The sequence below is a fragment of the Geotrypetes seraphini genome, chromosome 8 (genome assembly GCF_902459505.1).
Source record: "Geotrypetes seraphini chromosome 8, aGeoSer1.1, whole genome shotgun sequence".
Taxonomy (NCBI): Eukaryota; Metazoa; Chordata; class Amphibia; order Gymnophiona; family Dermophiidae; genus Geotrypetes; species Geotrypetes seraphini.
Genome location: NC_047091.1, coordinates 74,475,361 through 74,499,604, shown reverse-complemented (window position 1 = coordinate 74,499,604; position 24,244 = coordinate 74,475,361). Strand labels below are relative to the sequence as shown.

At 42.0% G+C, this 24,244-nt stretch overlaps 1 protein-coding gene across 9 annotated transcripts in view; it reads left to right on the top strand.

The window, feature by feature from the left end:
* PCNX3 (pecanex 3) overlaps positions 1-24,244 on the top strand; it is a 151,690-nt gene that overhangs the window by 44,850 nt on the left and 82,596 nt on the right. For 4 of the 9 annotated variants that reach the window (XM_033953723.1, XM_033953717.1, XM_033953722.1 and 1 more), the window contains 9 exons: positions 229-358; positions 512-684; positions 956-1,052; positions 1,156-1,270; positions 1,482-1,645; positions 1,797-1,950; positions 2,392-2,424; positions 2,729-2,900; positions 3,061-3,171. In XM_033953723.1, the coding sequence (XP_033809614.1) occupies positions 229-358; positions 512-684; positions 956-1,052; positions 1,156-1,270; positions 1,482-1,645; positions 1,797-1,950; positions 2,392-2,424; positions 2,729-2,900; positions 3,061-3,171 (1,149 nt within the window). The remainder of the gene's footprint in view (positions 1-228; positions 359-511; positions 685-955; positions 1,053-1,155; positions 1,271-1,481; positions 1,646-1,796; positions 1,951-2,391; positions 2,425-2,728; positions 2,901-3,060; positions 3,172-24,244) is intronic. The other 5 variants (XM_033953724.1, XM_033953719.1, XM_033953721.1 and 2 more) reach the window with 4 other exon arrangements.

Genomic DNA, 24,244 nt, shown 5'->3' with positions numbered 1-24,244 from the left:
CTATGTGTCTGGATAAAGATGGCAGTAATGTACAATTGAAATCATTCTGATGTTTTGGGAGCCTTTTACTTCTAGGACTGGAGGGCTTGAGGGAAAGGTGCAGGAAGTACAGAACCTGTCACCTCTTGGGCTGGAGAGCTCGTGGGGGTGGGGGGGGAGATGGGGGAAACTGGTGCAGGGAGATTCAGCTTGCATACATAATTTTGAAATCTAGCATGTTTTCCACAGCAGTCGTGATTGAGGAAGGTGGCAAGAGGGACCGCACAAGTAGTGTGAAGAGAACCCAGGCTATCCGACGACGACATAATGCTGGTAGCAACCACACACCCCCATCTTCTGTCATGGGATCCCCTCCCAGGTATTTCCCATACACATATCATTTATCTCTTCTTACCTCTTTGCTATCCCTTTCTCCAAATAATACAGATCTGCCAGTGTACCTATTCTTACTGTGCAACACCCCCTTCTGTTACATAATTTTCTTGTGGATAATTTGATCCTTATTCTGTAGTCTGCAGGACATCCAGCGCAGCCGGGCTGCCTCTCACTCCCGAGTCCTGACTCTCCCATCTGCCCTGCAGTTTGCCAGTTCGCTGCTACTGCCACGGGCTGGCGCTATCCACGAAGCCTCTAATTTTGAAGACACATCAGAAGGGGCAGTTCACTACTTCTATGATGAGAGTGGTGAGTTTTGCCAGGGAAGGAGTCTTTGAACCTGCTGGGCTGTTCTTGCAGAAGGATCTGTGTAAAATAGCAGGTGAAATCATAGATTAACTCTAAGTGGGGGGAAGTCATGTTACCTTATATTTCTGTGTGAGCATGGAGTGAGCTGCGGTCTCTTAAAGTATCTCTCCTAATCCCCAGCTCTGTAAACTGATTCTCATTGTATCAGACTAGCATGAATCACATTATCTCCCTGTGCATTTTCATCTTTGATTCCCTTTTGTGTTGCTAGGTGTGCGTCGTTCATACACCTTTGGTGTTGCCGGAGGTGGATATGAAAACCCCATGGGACAACAGACAAGCATCGACCATGGTATCAATGCTGCCTGGTGAGTCTATGGCACAAGGACCTGTGATATCTGGTACATGTCTGCTGGACCCCTCCATGCTCCACTGATCTGTTCATTTTTCTTTTTTTCTTTCCATACCCAGGGATCGTCACTCTCACTCCTCAAGTTTCAATTCTGCTGAAGTGGCTGAGGGCAACTTACTCCAGTCGCGGCCCATTGCCCTGCAGGGCCTGCAGGTGAGGCGAGTGCCTCTAGAGGTAAGGGTCTTATACTATCAGCTTAGTCACTTGATAGTTCACTTGCTGATTGCTCCAGTGGCATTTTTGACATGAGAAGCACTGTCAACTTATAGGATGGGAGGAGAATCTCTGCAATCTTAATAGGCTGGGAGTGAGAGGCTTTGGGATTCAGGACCTTAGGCATTGCAATCTGGACCCAGTATTTCACTGGCTTTTAACCCTTTCACAGCAGTTCGATCTTATGGACCAGGAGTCACTTCATGAGTCCCAGGAGAATACACTGATGATTGAGGACAAAACGAAACCCAAACGCTACTACAAGTACTGGTTCTTTCCAGGTCGCTGGATGCGAGTCCGCTATGACCGCCTGGCACTGCTTGCACTGCTGGACAGGTGAGTATATTCTACTGAAGAGCACCCCCTCTTCTCTCAGCATGTTTAGAGGGAAGGGAAGGTCTCATTTTTTTCTTTAACCGTTTGAACAACATCTCCTGTCTGCATCATTGACTCTTCTTTTCTCCAACCCATGGATGGGGTTTTGCAGGAATCGTGGGTTGAGGGAGAACATCTTTGTTGTAGTTTTGGCCTCCTTAGTGGCATTCCTTGGCTACCTCCTCCTTCTGCAAGGTTTCTTCAGGGACATCTGGGTATTCCAATTTTGTGTGGTGATAGCTGGCTGCCAGTACTCCCTACTCAAGGTATGTGTGCACCCAGCAGTTGAAACAAACTCTTAAGGGGTCCAGGAGAGATGCTTAACACATCTTTATGAGTGCATCCCAATCCTGGCCCTCTGTTAGTAGGATCTATACACATAGCTCATGTAAACCACTTTGAACTTCATGGAAGTATTGATGGTATACAAATAAAGATTGTATTGTGTTGTGGATTTTCTGCCCTGCAACATCTTTCACTTCAAGTCTGGGGAGTGGGGAAGAAGGGGAATTACATTAACAATAAGGTACTTGGTCTGTTTGTAACTTGTCTGACATGTTGGCAGTGAAATGATGGACCTGGGACCTTCCTGCTCTCTGCTGACATCTTCAAGTGTAACAATGGTGGAGGAAGATCATGGGCTTGCTGCTTCTTTGCGTTAACTTGTTCTTGATTTTTTTTTTTTTTTGGGTCTTTTTTCCCCTTAGAGTGTCCAGCCTGATGCTGCTTCCCCTATGCATGTAAGTATTTTTTGAGTAATCGCAGTCTCTATATCCTTCATTGATACAGGCAGGCAAAAAGAAGATTTTGTGTCCTTTTTTGATGCAATGTATTATTCTTGAGATGAGAAAGATGTTATAAAGTTCTAAATCACACTGTAAGGTATATGTAGGGTTCCTACCTGCAGACTCTCTGAAATGCAGCACTGCACTTCTGTTTCAGCATATACCTTCAGTATACAGGAAAAATATGGAAGCGAGGTGCCACATATTGGTGTAACGTCCCCACATTCTGTTTTTTGTTTGGTTTTGTTTTTTCTCACAGGGTCACAACTGGATCATCGCTTATAGCCGGCCTGTGTATTTCTGTGTCTCTTGCTTGCTCATCTGGCTCTTTGACTTCTGTGGTCATTTGGTTCCCTTCCCACATTTCACCCTCTACAGTGTGACGTTCTTCTCTGCTGACTTTTTCTTCTCTGCAAGGGATGTGGCTGTGGGTGAGTGTGACTGCTGATTCTCTTAGTGGCTTGACCCTAGGCTGCTTCCTACTCATGGTTAAACTGGTGGCCTGAGTGGGATTGGAGAAGTCAGGGTCTATGCTAGGCTGAGATACTTGTCCCTTCACCAGGTACAATAGTGTGTGCTCTTCTCTTACAGTTTTCACCTTGTGTTTCCCTGTGATTTTCCTCTTTGGTCTCCTACCTCAAGTCAACACTTGTGTGATGTATCTGCTGGAACAGATGGACATGCATGTTTTTGGTGGTACAGGTAAGAGATCCAGTACTGTCCCCTTCCATTCCTTGCATTTTATAATCAAGGAAGCTGAAAGGAAGCCAGAGGTCTGATAAGCCCAGTCCACGTCTGTTTTTTGTTTAGGTTGTGGCTACTAAAGAATTTTTCTTATTGTGTGTCTGTAGTGGTGGTTGTGCTGGACAGGGTGAGGGAGAGGAGATACTTTGAATATCTGGTGCTTTTGAGATGACAACATCTACTCCCCAACTTATCCCACCATGCTGCTAACAACTCTTCATTTAGCATAAACATTCTGTCCATACCCAGATGGAGCGATTAGCACATGCTATCATCAGTTGTAATTACAGTATCCTACCCATAGTTCTAACTCAACTACCTTTTCTCCCCGAAAATAAATCAAAGTTTTGGCTGCTGAACTAGATAAAGAGATGTTCAGCTGGCAGGGCTTTTTGTTTATAGATTTTTATCAACACAACTAATATGCTGCTTTCCTCATCTTCTCCTCATTCAATTCCTTCCATCCACTGTCTGCCTTCTGTTTTCATCTTCCATTTGCTCTGTTACTGTGCCTCTCCCTTCCATCTCTCCCCCCACCCCCCACCCCCAATTGGTCTGCCACCCATCTTTTTCCCTCTGCTCCCCCCCCTAGTCTAGCATCTCTGGCTTCTTCCCTTCCAGCGTCTTCTCCCCACTCTCTCTTCCCCATTTCCCTTCAGCGTTTCTTCCCCATTTCCTTTCAGCGTCTGTTCACCCCCCTTCAGCGTCTATTGCATTCCACCACCACCCTTCCCTTTCTCCACCCCCCCTTCAGCGTCTGTTGCTTTCCAACATCACTCTTCCCTCTCTCCACTTCCTTTCAGCGTCTGTTGCTTTCTACCTCCACTCTTCCCTCTCTCCACCACCTTCAGCGTCTGTACCTTTCCACCGCCCTTCAGCACCCCTCGCGCGGTCTGAGTATCTCCCTCCCCCTTACCTTCGTGGAAGTTGCGTCAGAAGAGAAGCTTCCACCCGCAGGCGCATGCGACTTCAGGCAGGCTCCGGCGGCTTGAACAAATTACACATTAAAGTAAAATGCATCACGAAGGTAAAGGGGAGAGAGGGAGATAGATGCGGCCTGTAGGTAGGAAGGAGGGAGGGGGCTGCGTGAGATCGGTGACCGCGTGTAACAGCCACCGTGTCATTCTCTAAAGAGGGGAGGAAAGATGCTGCACTTGTGGGGGAGAGAAAGGTAAGAGTAAGAATTGGGGTGGAGGAGAGGAGGGAGCGATGATAATTGTACATCCCCTGAAAATAAGCCATAGTGTGGTTTTTAGACCTAAAATTAAAATAAGACACTATATTATTTTCGGGAAAACACAGTATCAGCATATGTTCTAACTCCAGCTATTGGGGAGTTTCCTACACTACCTGGGATTTTGTGTATGGCACCATTAATAGATGTTCCATTAGCAATGTTTCCAACTCCATCAATTACAGTCATGCTATTAATATTAACAGGAGTTGCCATTCAGCACATCACTAGGAATTGGAAAGACTATACAAGACTTAATTTTACATTTTGGTGGAATTCAGTATGTTATATATTTAAAATGGAGAAAGTTCTTGCTTTACAGAATGGGAATTATAATAATTTTAAAAAGATATGGGGGCCATTAATGGTATATTTAAATGATTAGACACCTTTAAATGCTTGAAATTTATAATGAGAAAGGGTATAGTACTTAAATGATGAATTTTGTTGATATAGGGTGGGATGGGGGGGAGGGATATTTTACAGTATTTAAGATTTATGGTTAAGAATGTACAAGTGATTTTGTATAGTATATTTTATAAAATTGTATACTTGTTGATTGAAAGGAAAATGAATAAAGATTTAAAAAAAAAAAAAAAAATTAGTCATGCCAATTGTATCATGTTTGCTAACATTGAGAATTTTCAGAGGGACATTCCATTTTCCTTCATTTAATCCTTTATCCCAGGACAAACATTTAGCCTATTCTCAACATGTGGGTGACGTCATCCACGGAGCCCTGATGTGGACAGCTTTGCAAGCTGATTTGCTTGCAGAACTTAGAAAGTTTGCGACTGCCGCACCGCGTATGCGTGAGTGCTCTCCCGCCCATGCAAGGGTGCGCGTCTCCTCATTTTTTGTTTACCGCGGAGCCGAGAAGTCTTGTTTACAATGCTCTGCGCTAGACTTAGTTCTAAACTTCATGCCTTCTCTCACCGCGGCTCGTGTTTAGTTATTTTCAAGGTCACTGTGTTTTCATTTCTAAAAATAATAATAACAAAAGACTTTAATTATATTTCTTTTCTCACGGCGGGGCCTGCTTTGCGGCCTCCACCGGTGGGGTTCGATTTTGCTGAGGCCATCTTCCGTCTATGTCCAGACCAGTCACAGGCTTCAAGAAATGTAGCTGTTGCCAAAGTGTGATCTCCCTCACTGACCCACATAGGGTGGTATATTCAGTGTTTGGGACTTGACCATCGTCCGAAGTCGTGTACTCGCTGAGCTACCCTTCAGCCTCGAGCCCACAAGCATTGTCGAGTTCAGGTGGAGAAGCTCTTTGGTGGTATGGATCCCCTTGCCCCGGTCTCAACCTCGAATCTGGTCAAGCTTCTTACTGGGGTTCCACTTTCTACCTTGGCCTTGTCTTTGAGCAAGCCTGCCTCGTTTGACGGTACCTCATCCTCAAGTAAATCTGCTAAGTCTTCTCCTGACGAGTCGCTTGCCTCGCTACCTCTCTCAGGTCAGGTGCCAGCAGTAATTGTCAAGCTGCCTAAGAAGCATGTCTCCAAGTCGAAGAGTCGTTCTTCCTCTTTTTCTTCGGAGACTGTTGCTGTGCCAAAAGTGCCAGATCCTCCAGTCTCGGAGTCATGTTTGGAGGCTCAGATCCAGACCATTTTGGATCGTCAGTTGAGCAATATCCTTGCCAAACATACTCCTACCTCTACTCTGCTTTCTGCAGTCCAGCCTGCAGTCCAGCCTGAGCCTCGAGCTGAATTTCCTAACTCTGTACAAGGAGTCGAGTCCTTGGGAGTGTCTCGAGAGGATTCCACACTCTGTATGCAAGGAGTCGATTCTTTGCGAGTGTCTCGTCTGGAGCATAAGCACACTATTCAAGGAGCCAAGTCCTTGTCAGTGCCTTGAGATGCCTCGACACTAGGAGCTCAATCTCTGGTGGTGTCTCGATCTCCAGCCTCCAGCCCTTGTTCCTCACATAAGACATCGCCCTTCCCGAGGCATAGGGCAAAGACTCCTCGACTTTCTTCTCAGCAAAACCTGCTTGGTTCGAGGCACAGTTCTCCACATCAGTCAAGGCATTCATCGAGGCACAGATTCTCTTCTTGAGACATGCCTCATCTCTCTACACCTCGAGGCTATTTGAGGCTTTCTACTCCAAAGTCGAGGACGCCTCCTCCATCTGCTTCTCCTGCGAGAGATTCTTCTTTCAGTGAGTCGTCTATACCTGCATATTCAGGTCTCAGGTATGAGTACTCCAGGGAAGCTTCGCCCTCACTCTCTGCTCTTCGAGGTGCTTCGAGGTCACTTTCGAGGCCAGCCTACCTTGGAACAAATATCCTTCTCTTCTTTCCTACGTCAAATGAGTAAGGAACTCAAGATTAACTTGGACTCTGATTCCAAATACACTACTGAGTATTTAGAAGAAATGGGTATATCTCGACCTCCTACGGAGACTCTTAAAATACCCATTAATAGATTTCTTTCTCAAACTTTAAAGAGGAACCTTGAAACAACTTATTCCATTCCTGCTGTACCAAGCAAGCTGGAATCCCATTACAGAATGGTCCATTGCAAGGGCTTCGAGAAGTCTCAATTATCACATCAATCCCTTCTTGTGGAGTCCTCTCTGAAACAGAACAAGCCTTCCAAGGTTTATGCCACTGTTCCTCCTGGAAGAGAGGGCAGGTCCATGGACAAGCTTTGGATTCTTGCCCAGAAATAGCTAAGAAGAAAAAATTTAAATTGAATCAGGTTGGGCAGACTGGATGGACCATTCGGGTATTTATCTGCCGTCATCTACTATGTTACTATGTTACCAAGTTTGGTCGCCATTTGTATCAGAATTCTTTGATGGCAACTAGAGTTCTGAATTACAATTTCATCTTCATTTCTTATTTTAAGCATTTGGTTGACACACTGCCTGCATATTTCAAGTATGTTCCTCAACACCGTCTTAAAGGTTTTCAGAATACCATTACTACTCTGAATCAACTCTGCATGCATCTCCTTCAATCTTCCTATGATGCATTTAAGCTTTCCTCGAGGGTTACTGCCTTCTCAGTGGCTTTGCACTGTTGACATGGACCCTAATCTACAGGATCGCCTCGCCAACATTCCTTGTCAAGGCAATGACTTGTTTGATGACTCTATTGAAGAGGCCACTAAGAAGTTGTCTGAACATGAGAAGTCATTTGCTTCCATCATTCGTCCTAAGCCTAAGCCTTCCACTTCTAAGTGCTTCAGGCCTCTGCCATTCTACCAGCGGCATTTTCCACAGAGGGCAGCTCTTTATACCGGAGCGCCTCCTAAGAAACAACTACAGCAACAGAGGCAGCAGAAACCTTAGACTCCTGCTGCTCCTAAGGCCTCTCAACCTTTTTCACCATCTAATACAGAGCATAACCTCCATTGTTCTGCCTCTGTCCTCTCCCCTTCCCATTGGAGGTTGTGTCCATCATTTTTACCAACGATAGGAGATCATTACATCAGACCTCTGGGTGTTGTCCATCAGCAGGGAAGGATATTCTTTTCATTTCATCAGGTTCCTCCAGATCTGCCTCCAAGAGAGTATCCTTCCAATCCGAACCAGACCACCCTTCTTCTTCTTCAGAAAGCTCAAGCTCTGCTCCATCTCCGTGCCATCGAGGAAGTTCCCCCGGAACAGCATAGCAGAGGATTTTACTCCCGCTACTTCCTAGTTCAGAAGAAGACGGGTGATATGCGACTCATTTTGGATCTCAGAGCCCTCAACAAATTTCTTGTCGGAGAGAAATTTTTGATGCTGTCTCTGGCATCATTATACCCCCTTCTAGATCAGAACAATTGGTTATGTTCTCTAGATCTCAAAGAGGCTTACACTCACATTCCCATTCATCCAGCCTCTTGACAGTTCCTCAGATTTCGGGTGGGAAATCTGCATTTTCAGCACAGAGTGCTACCTTTCGGCCTGGCTTCAACTCCAAGTGCCTCATGGTAGTGGCAACAGCTCTGCAGGACCATGGCCTCCAGGTGTTCCTGTACCTGGACGACTGGCTCATCAAGGGGTTATTGTAGTGACCCAATGGACTATGTGGTTCCTACAAAGTTTGGCATTCAAAATCAACTTTCCCAAGTCCCAGCTGCAGCCCTCTCAGACTTTACAGTTAATTGGAGCTGTCCTGGACATTTCTTTCTCAACAACGTCAGGATACTCTCATTCATCTCTGCACAAAGTGTCTTCCTTGGCTACAATTTCAGCAAGACACATGAGGGTTCTCCTAGGTCACAAGACCTCGACAGTTCATGTGACACCTTTTGCCAAACTTCATCTCAGAATTCCTCAGTGGACCCTGGCATCTCAGAAGGCGCAGGTGTGCGATCCACTCTCTCAACATATTACAGCAACTCCTTCATTGTGACAGTCTCTCCACTGGGGGATGCTCTCTTCCAATCTCTCCAGAGGTTTACTGTTTCAAACACCCCCTCATCAGAAGGTCCTCACGACAGATTCCTCGACCTACACTTGGGGGGGGGGGGGGGCGCTCATCTCAACAGTCTCCGTACTCAAGGCCATTGGTCACATAAATCTGTTGGAACTTAGAGCGATCTTCAATTCTCTCAAAGCTTTTCAGCATTTTCTTCACGACTAGGTAGTCCTCATTCAGACAAGACAACCAAGTAGCCATGTACTACATCAACAAGCAGGGGGGAACAGGATCTCTCCATCTTTGTCAGGAAGCTCAAAAGGTATGTGACTGGGCAATCCATCACAACACCTTCCTGAAAGTAGTCTACATTCAAGGAGAGAAGAATTGTCTGGCGGGCAAATTAAGTTGTCTTCTGCAACCTCACAAATGGACACTCAATTCCTCGCCTCTTCATCACATTTTTTCTCAGTGGGGAACTCCTCAGATAGATCTCTTTGCATCTTCCCACAACAACAAACTGCCTCAGTTCTGCTCCAGGATATACTCTCCTCATCGCCTCGAGGCAGATGCTTTCCTTCTGGATTGGACGAATCAGTTTCTCTATGCATTCCCTCCATTTCCTCTGATTCTCAAGACTCTTGTCAAACTAAACTAAACTAAACCTTAAGTTTGTATACCGCATCATCTCCACAGAAGTAGAGCTCGACACGGTTTACAGGAATTACAAAAGAAAGGAACTCCAATGGGAAGAAGAAGAGCTTGGTAAAAAGGGGAGAGAGAAGGGATTAAGTGTAGAGGAGAGGGAGAGAGTGGTTACATTTTAGAGAAAAGCCAAGTTTTCAAATGTTTTCTGAAGCGTTGGAGGGAGGTCGCACTCCGGAGAGGGGCAGATAAGCTGTTCCACAGCTCGGTGATCTTGATGAGGAGGGATGTTCCAAGTTTTCCTGTATGGGATATGCCTTTTAAAGAGGGGAATGATAGTATGAATTTTTGAGAGGATCTGGTGGAGTTAGGATTCGCGGAGAGCCAGGATAGTGGAAACAGGGGAGGAAGGATGCCGTGTAGAGACTTGAAGGTTAGGCAGGCGCATTTGTAGTGGACCCTGAGGAGAACTGGGAGCCAGTGAAGTTTAGATAGAAGCGGGGAGACGTGGTCGAATTAGCTTTTTGCGAAAATTAATTTAGCCGCGGTATTCTGAATCCGCTGGAGTCTGAGAAGACTTTTCTTTGTTAGGCTTAGGTAGATGGAGTTGCAGTAATTCAGTCTAGATAGAATAATGGATTGAACGAGGACAGCGAAGTGTTGGTGGAAGCATGATCTGACTTTCCTTAGCATGTGAAGGTTGAAAAAGGGTCATTCCATGTCAAGTGATCAGATTCTTGGAAAGTGCCCTGCATGACCATCACGGATTTTGATGAAACTTCATATGCAGAGTCCACCATGTCTCAAACGAACTTTGGTAAAGTTTTAGTTTCGCCTGTGGAATATTTGTGGAGATATAGCCATTTGTTTGACCCCATAACCACAATGAAATACAGTACGACAATGACATTCTGACAACTTTGAGACACAATATCTCCCGAGCTGTGTTTCCAAAAAAACTGAAACTTAGCTACCCTGCACAACTTTTTGAGCTCTGTTCATTGCTACCAATAACAATTTTTGCCGAGCACTGATTGAATGCCTGAATTACAGTAAACTTGGCCGAAAAAATTAGTGTTCCAAAAAAAGTCAAAGTTTGACATTACTTAGCTCCCACAATAATTGAGTAATAAATGTGAAATTTGGCGCATAATGTCTCAGTACAACGTTGTTTTCAAAAGTACAATTTCAACCTCCAAGCTCTTTCCATTAGTTTACAAATTAAGTGTAAAGTTGCTAATTTGTGTAAAAAGGCCAAAAATAGGGTATTTTCAGCCTGCTTTTACAGAAAAATACCTTTTAGAAACTCTTTCAAATCAGTCTCATTAGAAAGAGCATATTTCAAACCCCCTAGAAAAGTGGACTTCATTTTTCAACGCAGGTTAACATTGGCTGAAAAAGGGGGACAAAGTTGGGAGACGTTGCCACGGCAACAACCTCTATTTCAACATAGTTCTGTCATTTTTAAAGTTACAGTTTTGTATTGACGTAGTATTACTACTACTCTATTGCGTTGGTCCATGGTGACATTGTCACTACCAGTTCAAGAGTTTGAACTTGCAACCCCATCGCCATAGGGGTCACGCCCGATAGCTGTGCAATATCAGCCACGGGTGGACCACTTCGTCCAGGTTCCAAAGCCTCGCATTTGGTTTCTTTGTCAAGGTTCCAAAGCCTTTTGTTGGTATCTTTCTGGTTCCAAAGCCAATGATTAGGGTGTCTTATCCTAGGTTCCCAAGCCTAAATTGGGTATCTTATATGGTTCCCAAGCCAAAGTGAAGTCCACTTTGATTTTAACTGCCAGCAATCTTTATAACATTCTGTTAAATTTTTGAGCCACTTTCTTCAATGCAGTTTCTGGAAATTGATATTGGCGGCCGGATGATGTAACTGAAGGGGCACAAAGCATGCAGATGAGGTGTTGCTCTGGAACCCAACAAACGTCTTGCCTTTCTGGCCAATAAAACGAATGAGCTGGACCGTGAGGATGCATAAATTTTATCAATGCATCATTTTGTTCAATTGAGACTTCAACAACGTTGCCTATCCACCATTGATTATCGTAAGTACAGGCAACGTAGCAATCAGGAAAGATTTCGGACACTTTCAAATTTGGAATGGCAGTATCAGAAATTTTGGCAACAAAATTTATTGTGTCATTTGAAACTTTGCTGACACGAACCGAGTTTGAGTCGACTGGTACAAATTGGTGGTGCTCTCTGGTACCGGCTACTGTGCTGCTTTCATGCCATCTTTCTTCTTGAAACTTTTTGCTTTCTTCAATTTCTTCTTTTGGAACATAAATGTATTTAACTCTGTGTATATTTTGGTCACAAAAGTTAAATAGATCCTTTGGCGTCAATATTTGATCCGTTGATGGTCTTTGGAGGCTAGCCCAGGCAGCCAGTCGTTTAGTTGTTCCACCAACTCCATCGCAGGGTGATTTTCCGTGGCTAGTTCCAAAAAAATTCCATTCAGCCTCAATGTTGAAATCATTTCTGTGATTGCACAAATTCACAAAGTTCTTGTAGTTTTTATATTGTGCAGCTGAGCCGTCACTGAAGTAGTATATTTTGGTAATGTTTGTTTGAGTTATCAAAAATTCGATCAACTTTTGAATAAACACGTGTACAGATATCGTATCATGTTGCATATGATCAGAAATAATGCAACAGTTTACAACTTGCAATGTGCCCACTTCATTGAGGTAATATGCAACAAAAGGATGTACCGTAGCTTGTGAATTTTCCCAGTGAAAGCCTTGGGCGGCATCCTTTACAACAAATGAGTAATTTTCAGCAAAATCCATCAAAACGATCATTTCCGTTTCTTTTAAGCCTGTCTTCAACATCTTCAAATATTCACTTTGATGTTTTGAAATGAAATGGTGGCTTGTCAACTTCCAAATCTTGCTTGCAAGTCTTTGTCCATGGTTAGTACGCTTGTTTCTAATGTTTCACGGTCAGCGTGAACCCATTGCTTAAATTCTATTGATTCTTCTGGATCTAAATCCTTGAATATTTCTTCCAGGTATACTGTTGGTGCTTCTTCACCGAGGCAGTTTTGACATCGTTGTAGCATACAGTCCTTGACATTTAGGTCGCACACAGTTTTTTCCATAAGAACTTTTTAGTTCTCTTTGACATTGGCGCCTTGTAGCATGAGCTTTACATTTTGATGTCGTGCAGACACACACGGAGTGTGCACCTGATGCACCAACGATTACACACCACTTTGGCCTGAGCTCACAGAATTTGGAAAAACCAATTTCAGTTCCGTATTTGTTACAGTACGCCACGTACAGCTCATTTAAATTACACAACAGCAGCCGCTTTTGTTTTTGTACTTTTAAACCATTGAGGCGGTCTGAAATGCAATCTTTTTTGCCAGGACATATTCTGCAAAAATCGTCTTTGTAAAAATCTTGAACTCTATTTGCAATTTCTTTTGGAAGGGACTTGCCAATTTTTGCATCAGGTATAGAACAAATGCCTTTCTCTTTCTTTACTTTTTGGGCTGTTCTGACCATGCGCTCTGAAACGCCAAACTTCATTGCTGTTTCCTTTATTGACCAACTTTTTGGGGCCATCGTCAATAATTGAACTTTCATTGACCTGTTGGATATTGCAATTTTCGTTTTCATTTCTTCAGTGAGGTCAGTGTAATCTTCACATAATTTGCATTCTACAGACTGACGAGACGGCCCAACTTCTTCAGCTGAAACTCCAGCAGCAGATGTAATCTTCTTGGCTATCACATTCTGCACACGTTCAATTTTTCGTATCACATAGCCGGCTTTATCTCTACTAGCTAACCTTCGAATTTTCAATGGAGAGGTTCCTAAAGCAGTCAAGCTTTGATCAACTGCATCAGAGATGCTGATATCAAAATCGTCTGAAGATGAAGATGCTGCAGTAGCTTCACTCATTGAAACGTATTGGGTTTTGCACCTACTGCAAAGTTTCTGACCTGGCTTGATATTTATTTTTGCCACTTTTCTAAAATCATTAGACATGGCAAGATCGACTTTTAACAATCCACTTTGAACAATGTGATTTTTCTTTTCAAATGGATTACAACACGATGTTTGCTTTAATTCGTATTTGTCGAGATACTTTGCTTTGTGGTGGAGGCAGATTTGGTCTTTATCCATCAGTTCAACTTCAGAGCGCCGAGTGATAAGCAATTTTTCATCGGTTGACAAATTATGTAAAAAAATGAGCCCACATTTTTTAGAATAAAATGTGCCGTCATGACACTTTGACAACAATTTTTGCCCAACGGCACAGTCTGGCAGAAAAGGATTATTATTAGTCGATTCGTTGGCATCCATTTTAAACTGAATTAATAATAATGTGGATCTGAAAAAGAAAACAAGTTGTAATTTGTGATCTGCATGCAACAAAATTATCACCTCAATTTCTAGTTAGGAATAATCATTAATTAAGAACACTATAATTGTACCCAAAGCTTGAGTAAAAATAAACAGGGAAAAACAGTGTGAAAAGTGACATAATTGTAAGTTGAAACGTAGGCCGTTGCCATGGTGACATCTCCCAACTTTGTCCCCCTTTTTCGGGCATTGTTAACCTGCGTTGAAAAATGAAGCCCACTTTTCTAGGGGGTTTGAAATATGCTCTTTCTAATGAGACTGATTTGAAAGAGTTTCTGAAAGGTATTTTTCTGTAAAAGCAGGCTGAAAATACCCTATTTTTGGCCTTTTTACACAAATTAGCAACTTTACACTTAATTTGTAAACTAATGGAAAGAGCTTGGAGGTTGAAATTGTACTTTTGAAAACAACGTTGTACTGAGACATTATGCGCCAAATTTCGCATTTATTATTCAATTATTGTGGGAGCTAAGTAATGTCAAACTTTGACTTTTTTTGGAGCACTAATTTTTTCGGCCAAGTTTACTGTAATTCAGCCATTCACTCAGTGCTCGACAAAAATTATTATTGGTAGCACTGAATAGAGCTCCAAAAGTTGTGCAGGGTAGCTAAGTTTCAGTTTTTTTTGGAAACATAGCTCGTGAGATATTGTGTCTCAAAGTTGTCAGAATGTCACTGTCGTACTGTATGTCATTGCAGTATGGGGTCAAACAAATGGCTATATCTCCACGAATATTCCACAGGCAAAACTAAAACTTTACCAAAGTTCGTTTGATACATGTGGGACTTTGTGCATAAAGTTTTATCAAAATCCATGATGGTCATGCAGGGAGCCCTTGATCACTTGACATGGAATAACCCAAAAGCATTTTTTTACTAAGGAGTTGAGGTGATCATTGAAGGACAGTGTAGAGTCAATGATGATTCCCAGAACTTTGCTTGAGTGCTCAAGCAGCAGTTTGGTGCCTGAGGATAGTGGGTTGAGGGTGAGCAGCTGATCTAATTTTGGGCCTAGCCAAAGAAGTTTTGTTTTGGTCTCATTAAGTTTCATTTGAACGGTGAGAGTCCAGGATTGGAGGTTCGTTATACAAGAAGAGATGTTATCAGAGAGGTTGGTGAGGTTGGAGTCGGTCTCGAGGAGGACAAGAATGTCGTCGGCGTAGGTGTAGAGTGTCTCAAAGGGGGAAAGTTTGAGAAGTTTCAGAGAGGACATATAAACGTTGAAAAACTCAAACAGGAACATGCCACCATGATTCTGATAGCTCCTTGGTGGCCCAGACAACCCTGGTACTCCTTTCTACTTCAACTCAGCACCAGGGAGCCTCTACTTCTACCAGTATTTCCCTCTCTGCTTACACAGAGTCAGTGCTGTCTGCTTCATCCCATCCTACAGTCTCAACCTGCATCTTGGTACCTCTCAACCTAACTGCCACTCTACAGTTCTCTCAATCTGTACAGGACATTTTAGAGGCTTCTAGAAAGCCTACCACTAGACAATGCTACAATCAGAAATGGACTAGATTTTCTGCTTGGTGTATCATTCATCACAAGGAGCCTCAATCTACCTCCTTGTCTTCAGTTTTGGATTACCTGTTCCATTTGTCTCAATCAGGCCTCAAATCCACATACATTTGAGTCCACCTCAGTGCAATAGCTGCTTTTCATTAGCCTATTAAAGGGAAACCCCTTTCTGCTCATCCTGTGGTTTCCAGATTTATGAAAGGACTTTTCAATGTCAAACCACCTCTCAAACCTCCTCCAGTGGTTTGGGATCTTAATGTTGTTCTTGCTCAATTGATGAAGCCTCCTTTTGAACCAATGGATTCGGCTCATCTTAACTATCTCACTTGAAAAGTGGTTTTTCTCATTGCTCTTATGTCTGCTCGCAGGGCCAGCGAGCTACAAGCTTTAGGAGCGGATCCACCTTTCACAGTATTTCATCATGATAAGGTGATCCTTCATACTCATCCTAAATTCTTACCTAAATTCTTACCTAAAGTAGTTTCAGAATTTGATCTCAATCAATTGATTGTCCTTCCAGTATTTTTTCCAAAACCTCATTCTCATCCTGGAGAAACAGCTCTTCATACTCTGGACTGTAAGTGTACTTTGGCTTTCTACTTGCAATGCACTCAACCACATAGATCTGCTCCTCAACTTTCTGTCTCCTTCGATCCAAACAAGTTGGGACATCCAATTTCCAAGCGCACCATCTCCAACTGGTTAGCGGCTTGCATCTCTTTCTGCTATGCTCAGGTGGGACTGCATCTACAGAGTCGAGTCACAGCCCACAAACTCAGAGCCATGGTGGCATCAGTAGCTTTCCTTACTCCTGTTGAGGAAATCTGTAAAGCTGCCATTTGGTCCTCGGTTCATACTTTCACCTCTCATTATTGTCTGGATACTTTTTCCAGAAAGGATGGCTATTTTGGCCAGGCAGTATTACAAAATTTATTCTCATGAATTGTCAACACTCCCTCCAGCCCATTATGGTTAGCTTGGAGGTCACCAACAGGTTGAGAATAGGCTGCCTGCTTGTCCTGGGATAAAGCAGTTACTTACCATAACAGGTGTTATCCAGGACAGCAGGCAGCTATTTTCACAACCCACCTACCTCCCCTGGTTGGCTTCTCTGCTAGCTATCTGAACTGAAGAGGCACGCGCAGTGGTTCACAACCCTATCCTTGCAACACACCTACCCAGTCAGGTTTCCAGGATAACCATAGTGAATATGCATGAGACAGATTTACATGTGATGGTGGCAGTAATTAATGCATATTAATTATGGATAGTTTGAAAATTAGGTTGACTGATTGTGTCCTGAGGATTGGGTTGAGAATCCCTGCTTTAAATACTTTGTTTCTCTTGAAATTGGGTGGACAGGGGGAAGAGTTAGGGTCACCTGGGATAAAGCACAATTACTTACAATAACAGGTGTTATCCAGGGACAGCAGGCAGCTATTCTCACAACCCATCCACCTCCCCAGGTTGACTTCTCTGCTAGCTATCTGAACTGAGGAAACACGTGCCCTTGTGTGGGCAGGAAGGCATTCGCACATGCGCGGTCTGTCAGTCGCAAATGTTCTAAGTTCTACAAGCAAATCAGCTTGCGAAGCTGTCCGCATCGGGGCTCCGTGGATGACGTCACCCACATGTTGAGAATAGCTGCCTGCTGACCCTGGATAACACCTGTTAAGGTAAGTAACTGTGCTTTATCTGATGTCATCTACTGTATTATGCAGGAGCGCATAAGAGGGCCATCATCTACTATGTCCAAGCAACTAAGTGCTTCTGTTGGTCCTTGCAGCTTCTTTTTAACCTACAAACCAACTAGGACCAAATGCACAATGTCATCTTGGATTTCTGACCTATATAACATTCCGCTATCAGCGAATCGACATGTCTTTCCCAGCACTCATAGAGTTAGAGCCACAGCAGCTTCTGTAGCTACTCTTAGAGCTACTACTAACTCAAGATATTTGCAAGGCTGCAACCTGGTCATCAGTCCACACCTTTAGCAAACATTATTGCCTAGATTAGACCTCTTCCAAGGACATTGCTTTTGGCTAGGCAGTCTTCCACAGTCTCTCTGCTTATTAATTAACTCCATTCACCCCTTAGCTTCTAAGGTGGCAAATGAAGTGTCATAGAGACCTTTAACTAGGGACTCAACTATTCTTTGTGGAGAGAAGTGGCCTAGTGGTTAGAGCTACTGCCTCAGCACCCTGAGGTTGCAAGTTCGATCCCATCCTGCTCTTTGTGACTTTGGGCAAGTCACTTAATCTGCCATTGCCCAAGATACCACAGTTAGATTGTGAGCCTGCCATTACAGATAGGGAAAATACTTAAGAGTACCTGATTTTTATTCAGTGTATTGTAAACTGCTTTGGGTAAATCTCTTCATGAAAAGGCAGTTAATAAATTCCAATAAATAAAATAAATTGTGCCTGCATTCCCTCAGTTTGTCGGCAGGTGAAGTAGAATAGTTTACTTGTAGTGGGGGTTCTCTGTAGACAGCAGATATGAATGCAGACCTACTAATCCATCCTCCTTTCTCTCTTACAACATCACAGCAACAGTTCAGCAACAGCTAAGAAACAAATTGGTGAAAAGAGAGGCTAGGCCAAGCACAGGAATGCATGCACATATTCAGGAGAAGCCAAAAGGCTTCTCAACCTTGGGGAAGCTCCGGGATGATGGATTCTTCAGAAGATGTTACCATCCAGTGTGGTTGCACTCCTCTGCTGTCTACAGAAAAATTTCTTTACAGCAGTGTATCGCAAACTGTGTGCCTCCTAAGATTTCTGGTGTGCTGCAACACACTGGGAATGAGGAGAGCCATCCACGCCGGCTGCCTGCCTACAGGACGTGCCTCTCACGGCAAGAGGCACGTCCCGTAGGAAGTCAGCCGGTGCAGCTGACTCTCCTGGCCAGTGTCTCTCCTCTTCTCCACGCATCTCCTGGATCCCTGTAACGGTGGGGTCACGGCCAGACGGGCCTCCACGCATGTGTGGATGTTGACACGATGACATCACGCATCCGTGTGATGTCATTGCATCAACTTCCGGGTGCATTCCGGCCGAGGCACTGGATTTAGTGTGCTGCCAGCTGGAAAAGTTTGCGAGACACTGCTTTACAGGTAAGTAACTCCATTTTGTTGGCGTTTTCTTCTTGTATTCTCTTCTGGTTCTACCCCTTTAAGGAGCTGAGGTAGTCAGAATGTCACCATGGATGGATTGACAAGTAGAAGTGCAGCTGGTTCTTTTACCTTTCTTTGTTTAAACTACACTACTGCTTTTTGTTGTGTAGAACTGTGGTGATTTTTAGAGCCTGCCTGTACTGACTGCTCCTGTGGGCACGCACATCAAGTCCCTAAGGAGTTCATTAATTAATTTGCTTCTTCTATTAGGTTCAAAAGAGCATTTTATTTTTAGCTATTCTCAGCAAGTGTGGCAAGTCTAGAGCCTGTACCAGTTCTCTTCTTGGATGCATGTTATCAAGCTCTCCTTACAGAACTTTAAAACCTACAGCAAGGTTTTGATAACGTAGGGAATAGGATTAAAAAAGTAAAAATGAAGCATCTTTTCTCACTTTGTTGGGCTTTATTGGTATTTTTCTTTTTGATTAATATTTGTTGTATGTTATCTTGTATTTTATTGAATTAAATAAAGTAAAATAAAACCTACAGTGAAACCACTAACCCCGATGGACCATTTTCAGGTACCAGAAGCACTAGATTGGGCTTGGCACGCGCATAAGATGGAGTGATCATGACGCTCCTCTAACCCGGGCAACAGTTTGAAAGTATTGAAAGGTTTTGTTGATTTTTTTCTTACCCGCTGTGTCGGATTTAGTGTGGAAGCATGGCTAGTACACAGCAAACTAAAAATGAATCGGCTTATGCGGCAGGAGGAGCGGTGAAACACCAAAAACAAGAACAGATAACGCCGTCAAAGGTTCCTTTTCCGGGAGACGAAATGGAAGTTTTAAATAAAAAGGAAATAATGGCCGAATTCCTGTGTATAAAGCAGATGCTGAAGGATAATGCGAACAGTATAACTGAAGTGAAAGAAGAAGTGTTAAACTTAAACTGGCAAATGGAAGTAGCTAATAAGCGAATGACGACCTTAGAAGACAAGATGGAGAGATTGGAACTCTCTGAGATATGATGCAAAAATGACAGTTTAACTGTGCAGGAATTAAAGAAACAACTTGAAGAATATGAAAATAGAGGTAGAAGAAAGAATATAAAAATTATTGGATTAGCTGAAAATTTGGAAGGGGGTAATGCTGTCCAATTTCTAGAAAACTTTCTGCCTAAACTATTGCAGTTAAACTTAAAACATCCCCTAGAAATAGAACGAGCACACAGGATTCCATTAAAATGGTCAGCAGGTCAAGTGAGACCGAGACCTTTGATCTTTAAATTACTGAGATTTCAGCAGGCTTTAGATATTTTAAACTTAGCCAAAGCTGACAGAAATTTAAATTATAAGGGGTCCAAACTGTTGTTTGTGCCTGATTTCGCTAAGAACACGGCGAATACGAGGAAGCAATTCCTCATGTTGAGACCTCAATTGAAAGAAAAAGGATTCAAATATGGATTATATTACCCTGCAAAAATGAGAGTAACAAGTGGAGATAAATCCTTATTTTTTGAAAATCCGGAGAAGTTAAAAGACTTCTTGTTAAATTCTGAGCCAATGTCTATTTAAAACAAATTAACTTGAACAACCTAGACTTTGTAATTGTCATGTAGGTTTTTGGAAAATCAATCAACAAAAGATTTGGATAAAAATAAAATGGAAAGTATGGTTCTGCAGTTTTCTGAGAGGCTTTTCTCTCTGTTGCTTTAGAGGAAAGTGAAGATCATCTGGAAAAACACTCAGTCATGCTTATGAAGGAATACATAAAAGAAACAGATAATGAAGAACAGAAGAAATTTATGAAAGAAGTTTCGAGATTTGGCAATGAGTATGGACTGATAAGTACAAGATCTCTCTTAATTTAGGAAAAGCGAGTACAGAATTGTACCTGGGAAATGTATTGGAAGAGATAGAAAATGAAAATGTTTATATAACTACTTTGAATCTACAGAAAAATGCTTGGCCAGGAACTGTTAGAATTCCAAAAATTTTAAAGACTTCAAAGAATAGATAATCAAAATAAAATGTTACAAAAGATTGGAAACAGTAAAAGATGTTCTTATTTAAGAATGGATCCAGAGTGTTTAGGTTTAAGTAAAAATTGGAACTTTATAAAGAAAATGATAAAGAAGTCTCTTCATACTGAAATTGACATTTTACAGATGAAAATATTTCAGAACGTGAACAAGTGACTTACCAAGAATTAGAAGCACATTTGTAATGTACCATTTGACTGATTTGGGCTTTTATTTTTAAGAAAGTAATTCTAATATACTTAATTTTATTTGTCAGGTTGTGTAATTGCATATACAGTGGTGCCTCGCATAACGGCCGCCTCGCACAGCGGACGCTGCGCACAACGAACTTTATGTCGTGATCCGTATAACGTACTTCGTTTCACACAACGAAGTCGCCCGAGCTGCATCCTTCCGGGGTTCCTGCGGGGTTGGATCGCAGCGGGGTTGGTCGAGGGTAGTCTCCTTCTCCTTACCTGCCCTGTCGCAGCACACAGCCGAACGGAAATCTTCCCGATGTCAGCGCTGACGTCGGAGGGAGGGCTTAAGCAAAGCCCTCCCTTCCTCCGACGTCAGCGCTGACATCAGGAAGACTTCCGGTCGGCTGTGTGCGGCTGCGGCAGGGCAGGTAGGTAGGAAGAAGGCAATGGCGAACGAAAGAGGGGGGAGGGGGCGGTCCGCCCCGAAGAATGTGCACAGCTGGTCAGGTCCCCCGATCGACCGACAACAGGCCCGGCCGACAAACCTCCCTGCCCTGTAGCCGCGAATCTAAATTACCTCTTACAGCAGCTTCAATAATCCAGCTGCTGTAAGAAGGTAATTTAGATTCGCGGCTACAGGACAGGGAGATTTGTCCGACCGGGCCTGTTCTGTTGTCGGTCGGGTGCAAAAGCGCCACAAAGGTGGAGGCAGGGAGGGAGGAAAGGTGGAGTGGAGAAGAAAAGACGCTTAAGGGGGGAGAAGGCCGCTGAAAGCACATGTTGGAGCAGGGGATGAGAGGGAGGGAGAGAAGGGGAAATATTGGACAAGGGCAGAAGGGATGCTAAATCATAGGGTGACAGGCAGAAAGAACAACAGGAAAAAGAGTGGAAGCAATCTTGAACCCTGAGGGTGAGGGCAGAGAGAGGTGGTGAGATGATTGATCATGGGGAGAGGGACAAAAGGGAATAGAGATGGGATAGGAAGATAGTGGAAGTAAAAGGACAGGGAGATGTATGTTTTTAGATGTATCTAAATAAAAATAATAACAAAAAATTTATCTTTTTTATGTCATCTTAGCATATTTTATGCTACAGAACGAATTATTTTTTTTTACATGTATTCCTATGGGAAAACGCGTTTCACATAACGAACGTTTCACATAACAAACTTGCTCCTGGAACCAATTAAGTTCGTTGTGTGAGGCACCACTGTACTCATTTTTGAAACGATATTATATGGTTTTTTGAATATGACTTTATTTAAGAAGTTGACTTTAGTTAAATAAATTTAGGGAGAAGACTAATCTGTAATGAATTTAAAAGTTTTTACAAAAATTATACTGGGGTTTTTTTGGTTGGTTTTTTTTTTAAATTCATTTTATATAATAAGATGTTATGTAAATGTCATGAATTGTCTGAAACATTAATTATTAGGTGTAGATTGAAAGTAATGAGTTAAATATTCAGTTTGATTCAGATACTTTAAATAACAAAAGAAGCATGGGGTTTAATTTCAGATATATGAATTTCTTTTCGAATTATCTGTTACTAATTTAGGAGGAAGAGGTTAAAACAATGATTTCAAGGAAGGAAGATATAATTGATGTTTAATGGTGTTTTATTTGATGTTCTAGGGGAAATTTACATGATTGATTTAGAGACTAAAGTTATTATTTATAGTAATGGTTTTTTAGATGGATGGTAACTTCATTTTAATGAAATATATATTATTTGAAGGAAAAGATAGAAACATAGAAATAGACGGCAGATAAGGGCCCACGGCCCATCTAGTCTGCCCACCTTAATATCCCTCCCCTACCTTTGCCCTGTGAATAGATCCCATGTGCCGATCCCATTTGGCCTTAAAATCAGGCACGCTGCTGGCCTCAATCACCTGTAGTGGAAGACTATTCCAGCGATCAACCACTCTTTCAGTGAAAAAGAATTTCCTGGTGTCACCTCGTAGTTTCTAATGTGTGTTGAAAAAGTCAGTAGAATAGTCAAAAAGGAAAAAGGAGTTAATATTTCTGCATTTTGGGATGGTCATGGTAAAACTCAAAATACAAAAAAGTTTGAAAATATGAATTATTTAATAGAAGTTAAATTCTGTTATATGAAGTTGTTCTATAGAGATGATTAACTAATTTTACTTACAGGATTTTAGAAAAGAAAAAGGAAAAGGGGGAAAAAAAAAGAGGAAACAAGGAAAGGAGAGGGAAAAAAAATTCATATGCTATATTTTTAAATTATAAATTGTTTAATAAGAAAGATGATTCTTATCTTTGATTTTAAAGGTTCTTTAAACTTAGACTTGATTTCCACTAAGTAAAATTTTACTAAATGGTAAAAGTAAATTGATTTAATGTCAAAGTTAATTTGTTAGGCATGTAAAAATGAAATAGTTTTTATGATGAAAGTTTAAGGGTTGTTTTATGACTATTGTCTATATAATAAGGATCATATATATATCATTTCTTCTTTTGCAAAAGATTGTAAAATATTTATGATAATGATAAGATATGATTTGGAAAACGATTTAATTGGAAAATTTTTTAAATGGGTTTTATGAAAAACTTCTATACTATAAACAATTAAGACTACATTATGGCAAGGGTTTATAGTGGGATTACTTGTTTCATAATGCATTATGAATAAATCAAATATTTTCAAATATTGTAAGAGAAAGAAGTGAGGGAACGTTGGCTGGGGGGATATTGTGATTACTAATCCTATGTGTGTTCCAAGGCAATCAATTTATGTGGGGGTGGGGGAGGGAAAAGGGAGGGGGCTTTTTCAAAATCAGGGATGGGAGGATAGGGAATGATGGGACTGAAGAAGATCAATTTAATTTTTCATTGGTTATTATCTGTGTAATGGTGTCTAATCATATTAAATTTAATAAATTTAAATATCATTGGTGGATTATACATTTGGAAGTAGATGGAGATTAAGATATTTTCATTGAATGTCAATGGCCTTAACCATCAAATAAAAAGGAAAAAATGTTAGCTTTCCTAAAACAGCAAAATGCTGATTTGTATTTTATTCAGGAGATACACCTATCAATGATGGAATCAAGAAAATTGGAAGGGGGTTGGGTTAGACAAAATTTTTTTGCCCTTGCAGTTGGCAAGAAAGCTGGGGTTGCAATATTAATAAATAAAAAATGTACAACCAATTTCCAGCTGATTGATTCAGATCCTTTAGGTAGGTAGGTACATGTTAAAATGAGCATGGGAAATACTACCCTGGAACTGTTCAATGTGTATGCCCCAAATACGAATCAAATGGAATTTTTTAAGAATCTACAACAATTACTACTCCCACTGGCTACTTCTAATCTAATAGTGGCTGGAGATTTCAATGCTGTAATGGATCCATTAATGGATAAAAAACCAAGTAAAATTATGAAGTCACTAGGGTTAGACAATTTGGCACAGTCTTGTAATTTAATAGATATATGGCATATACTTCATTTTAATGATCGGGAATTTTCCTTTTGTTCACAGGTCCATAATTCTTTTTCAAGAATAGATTATA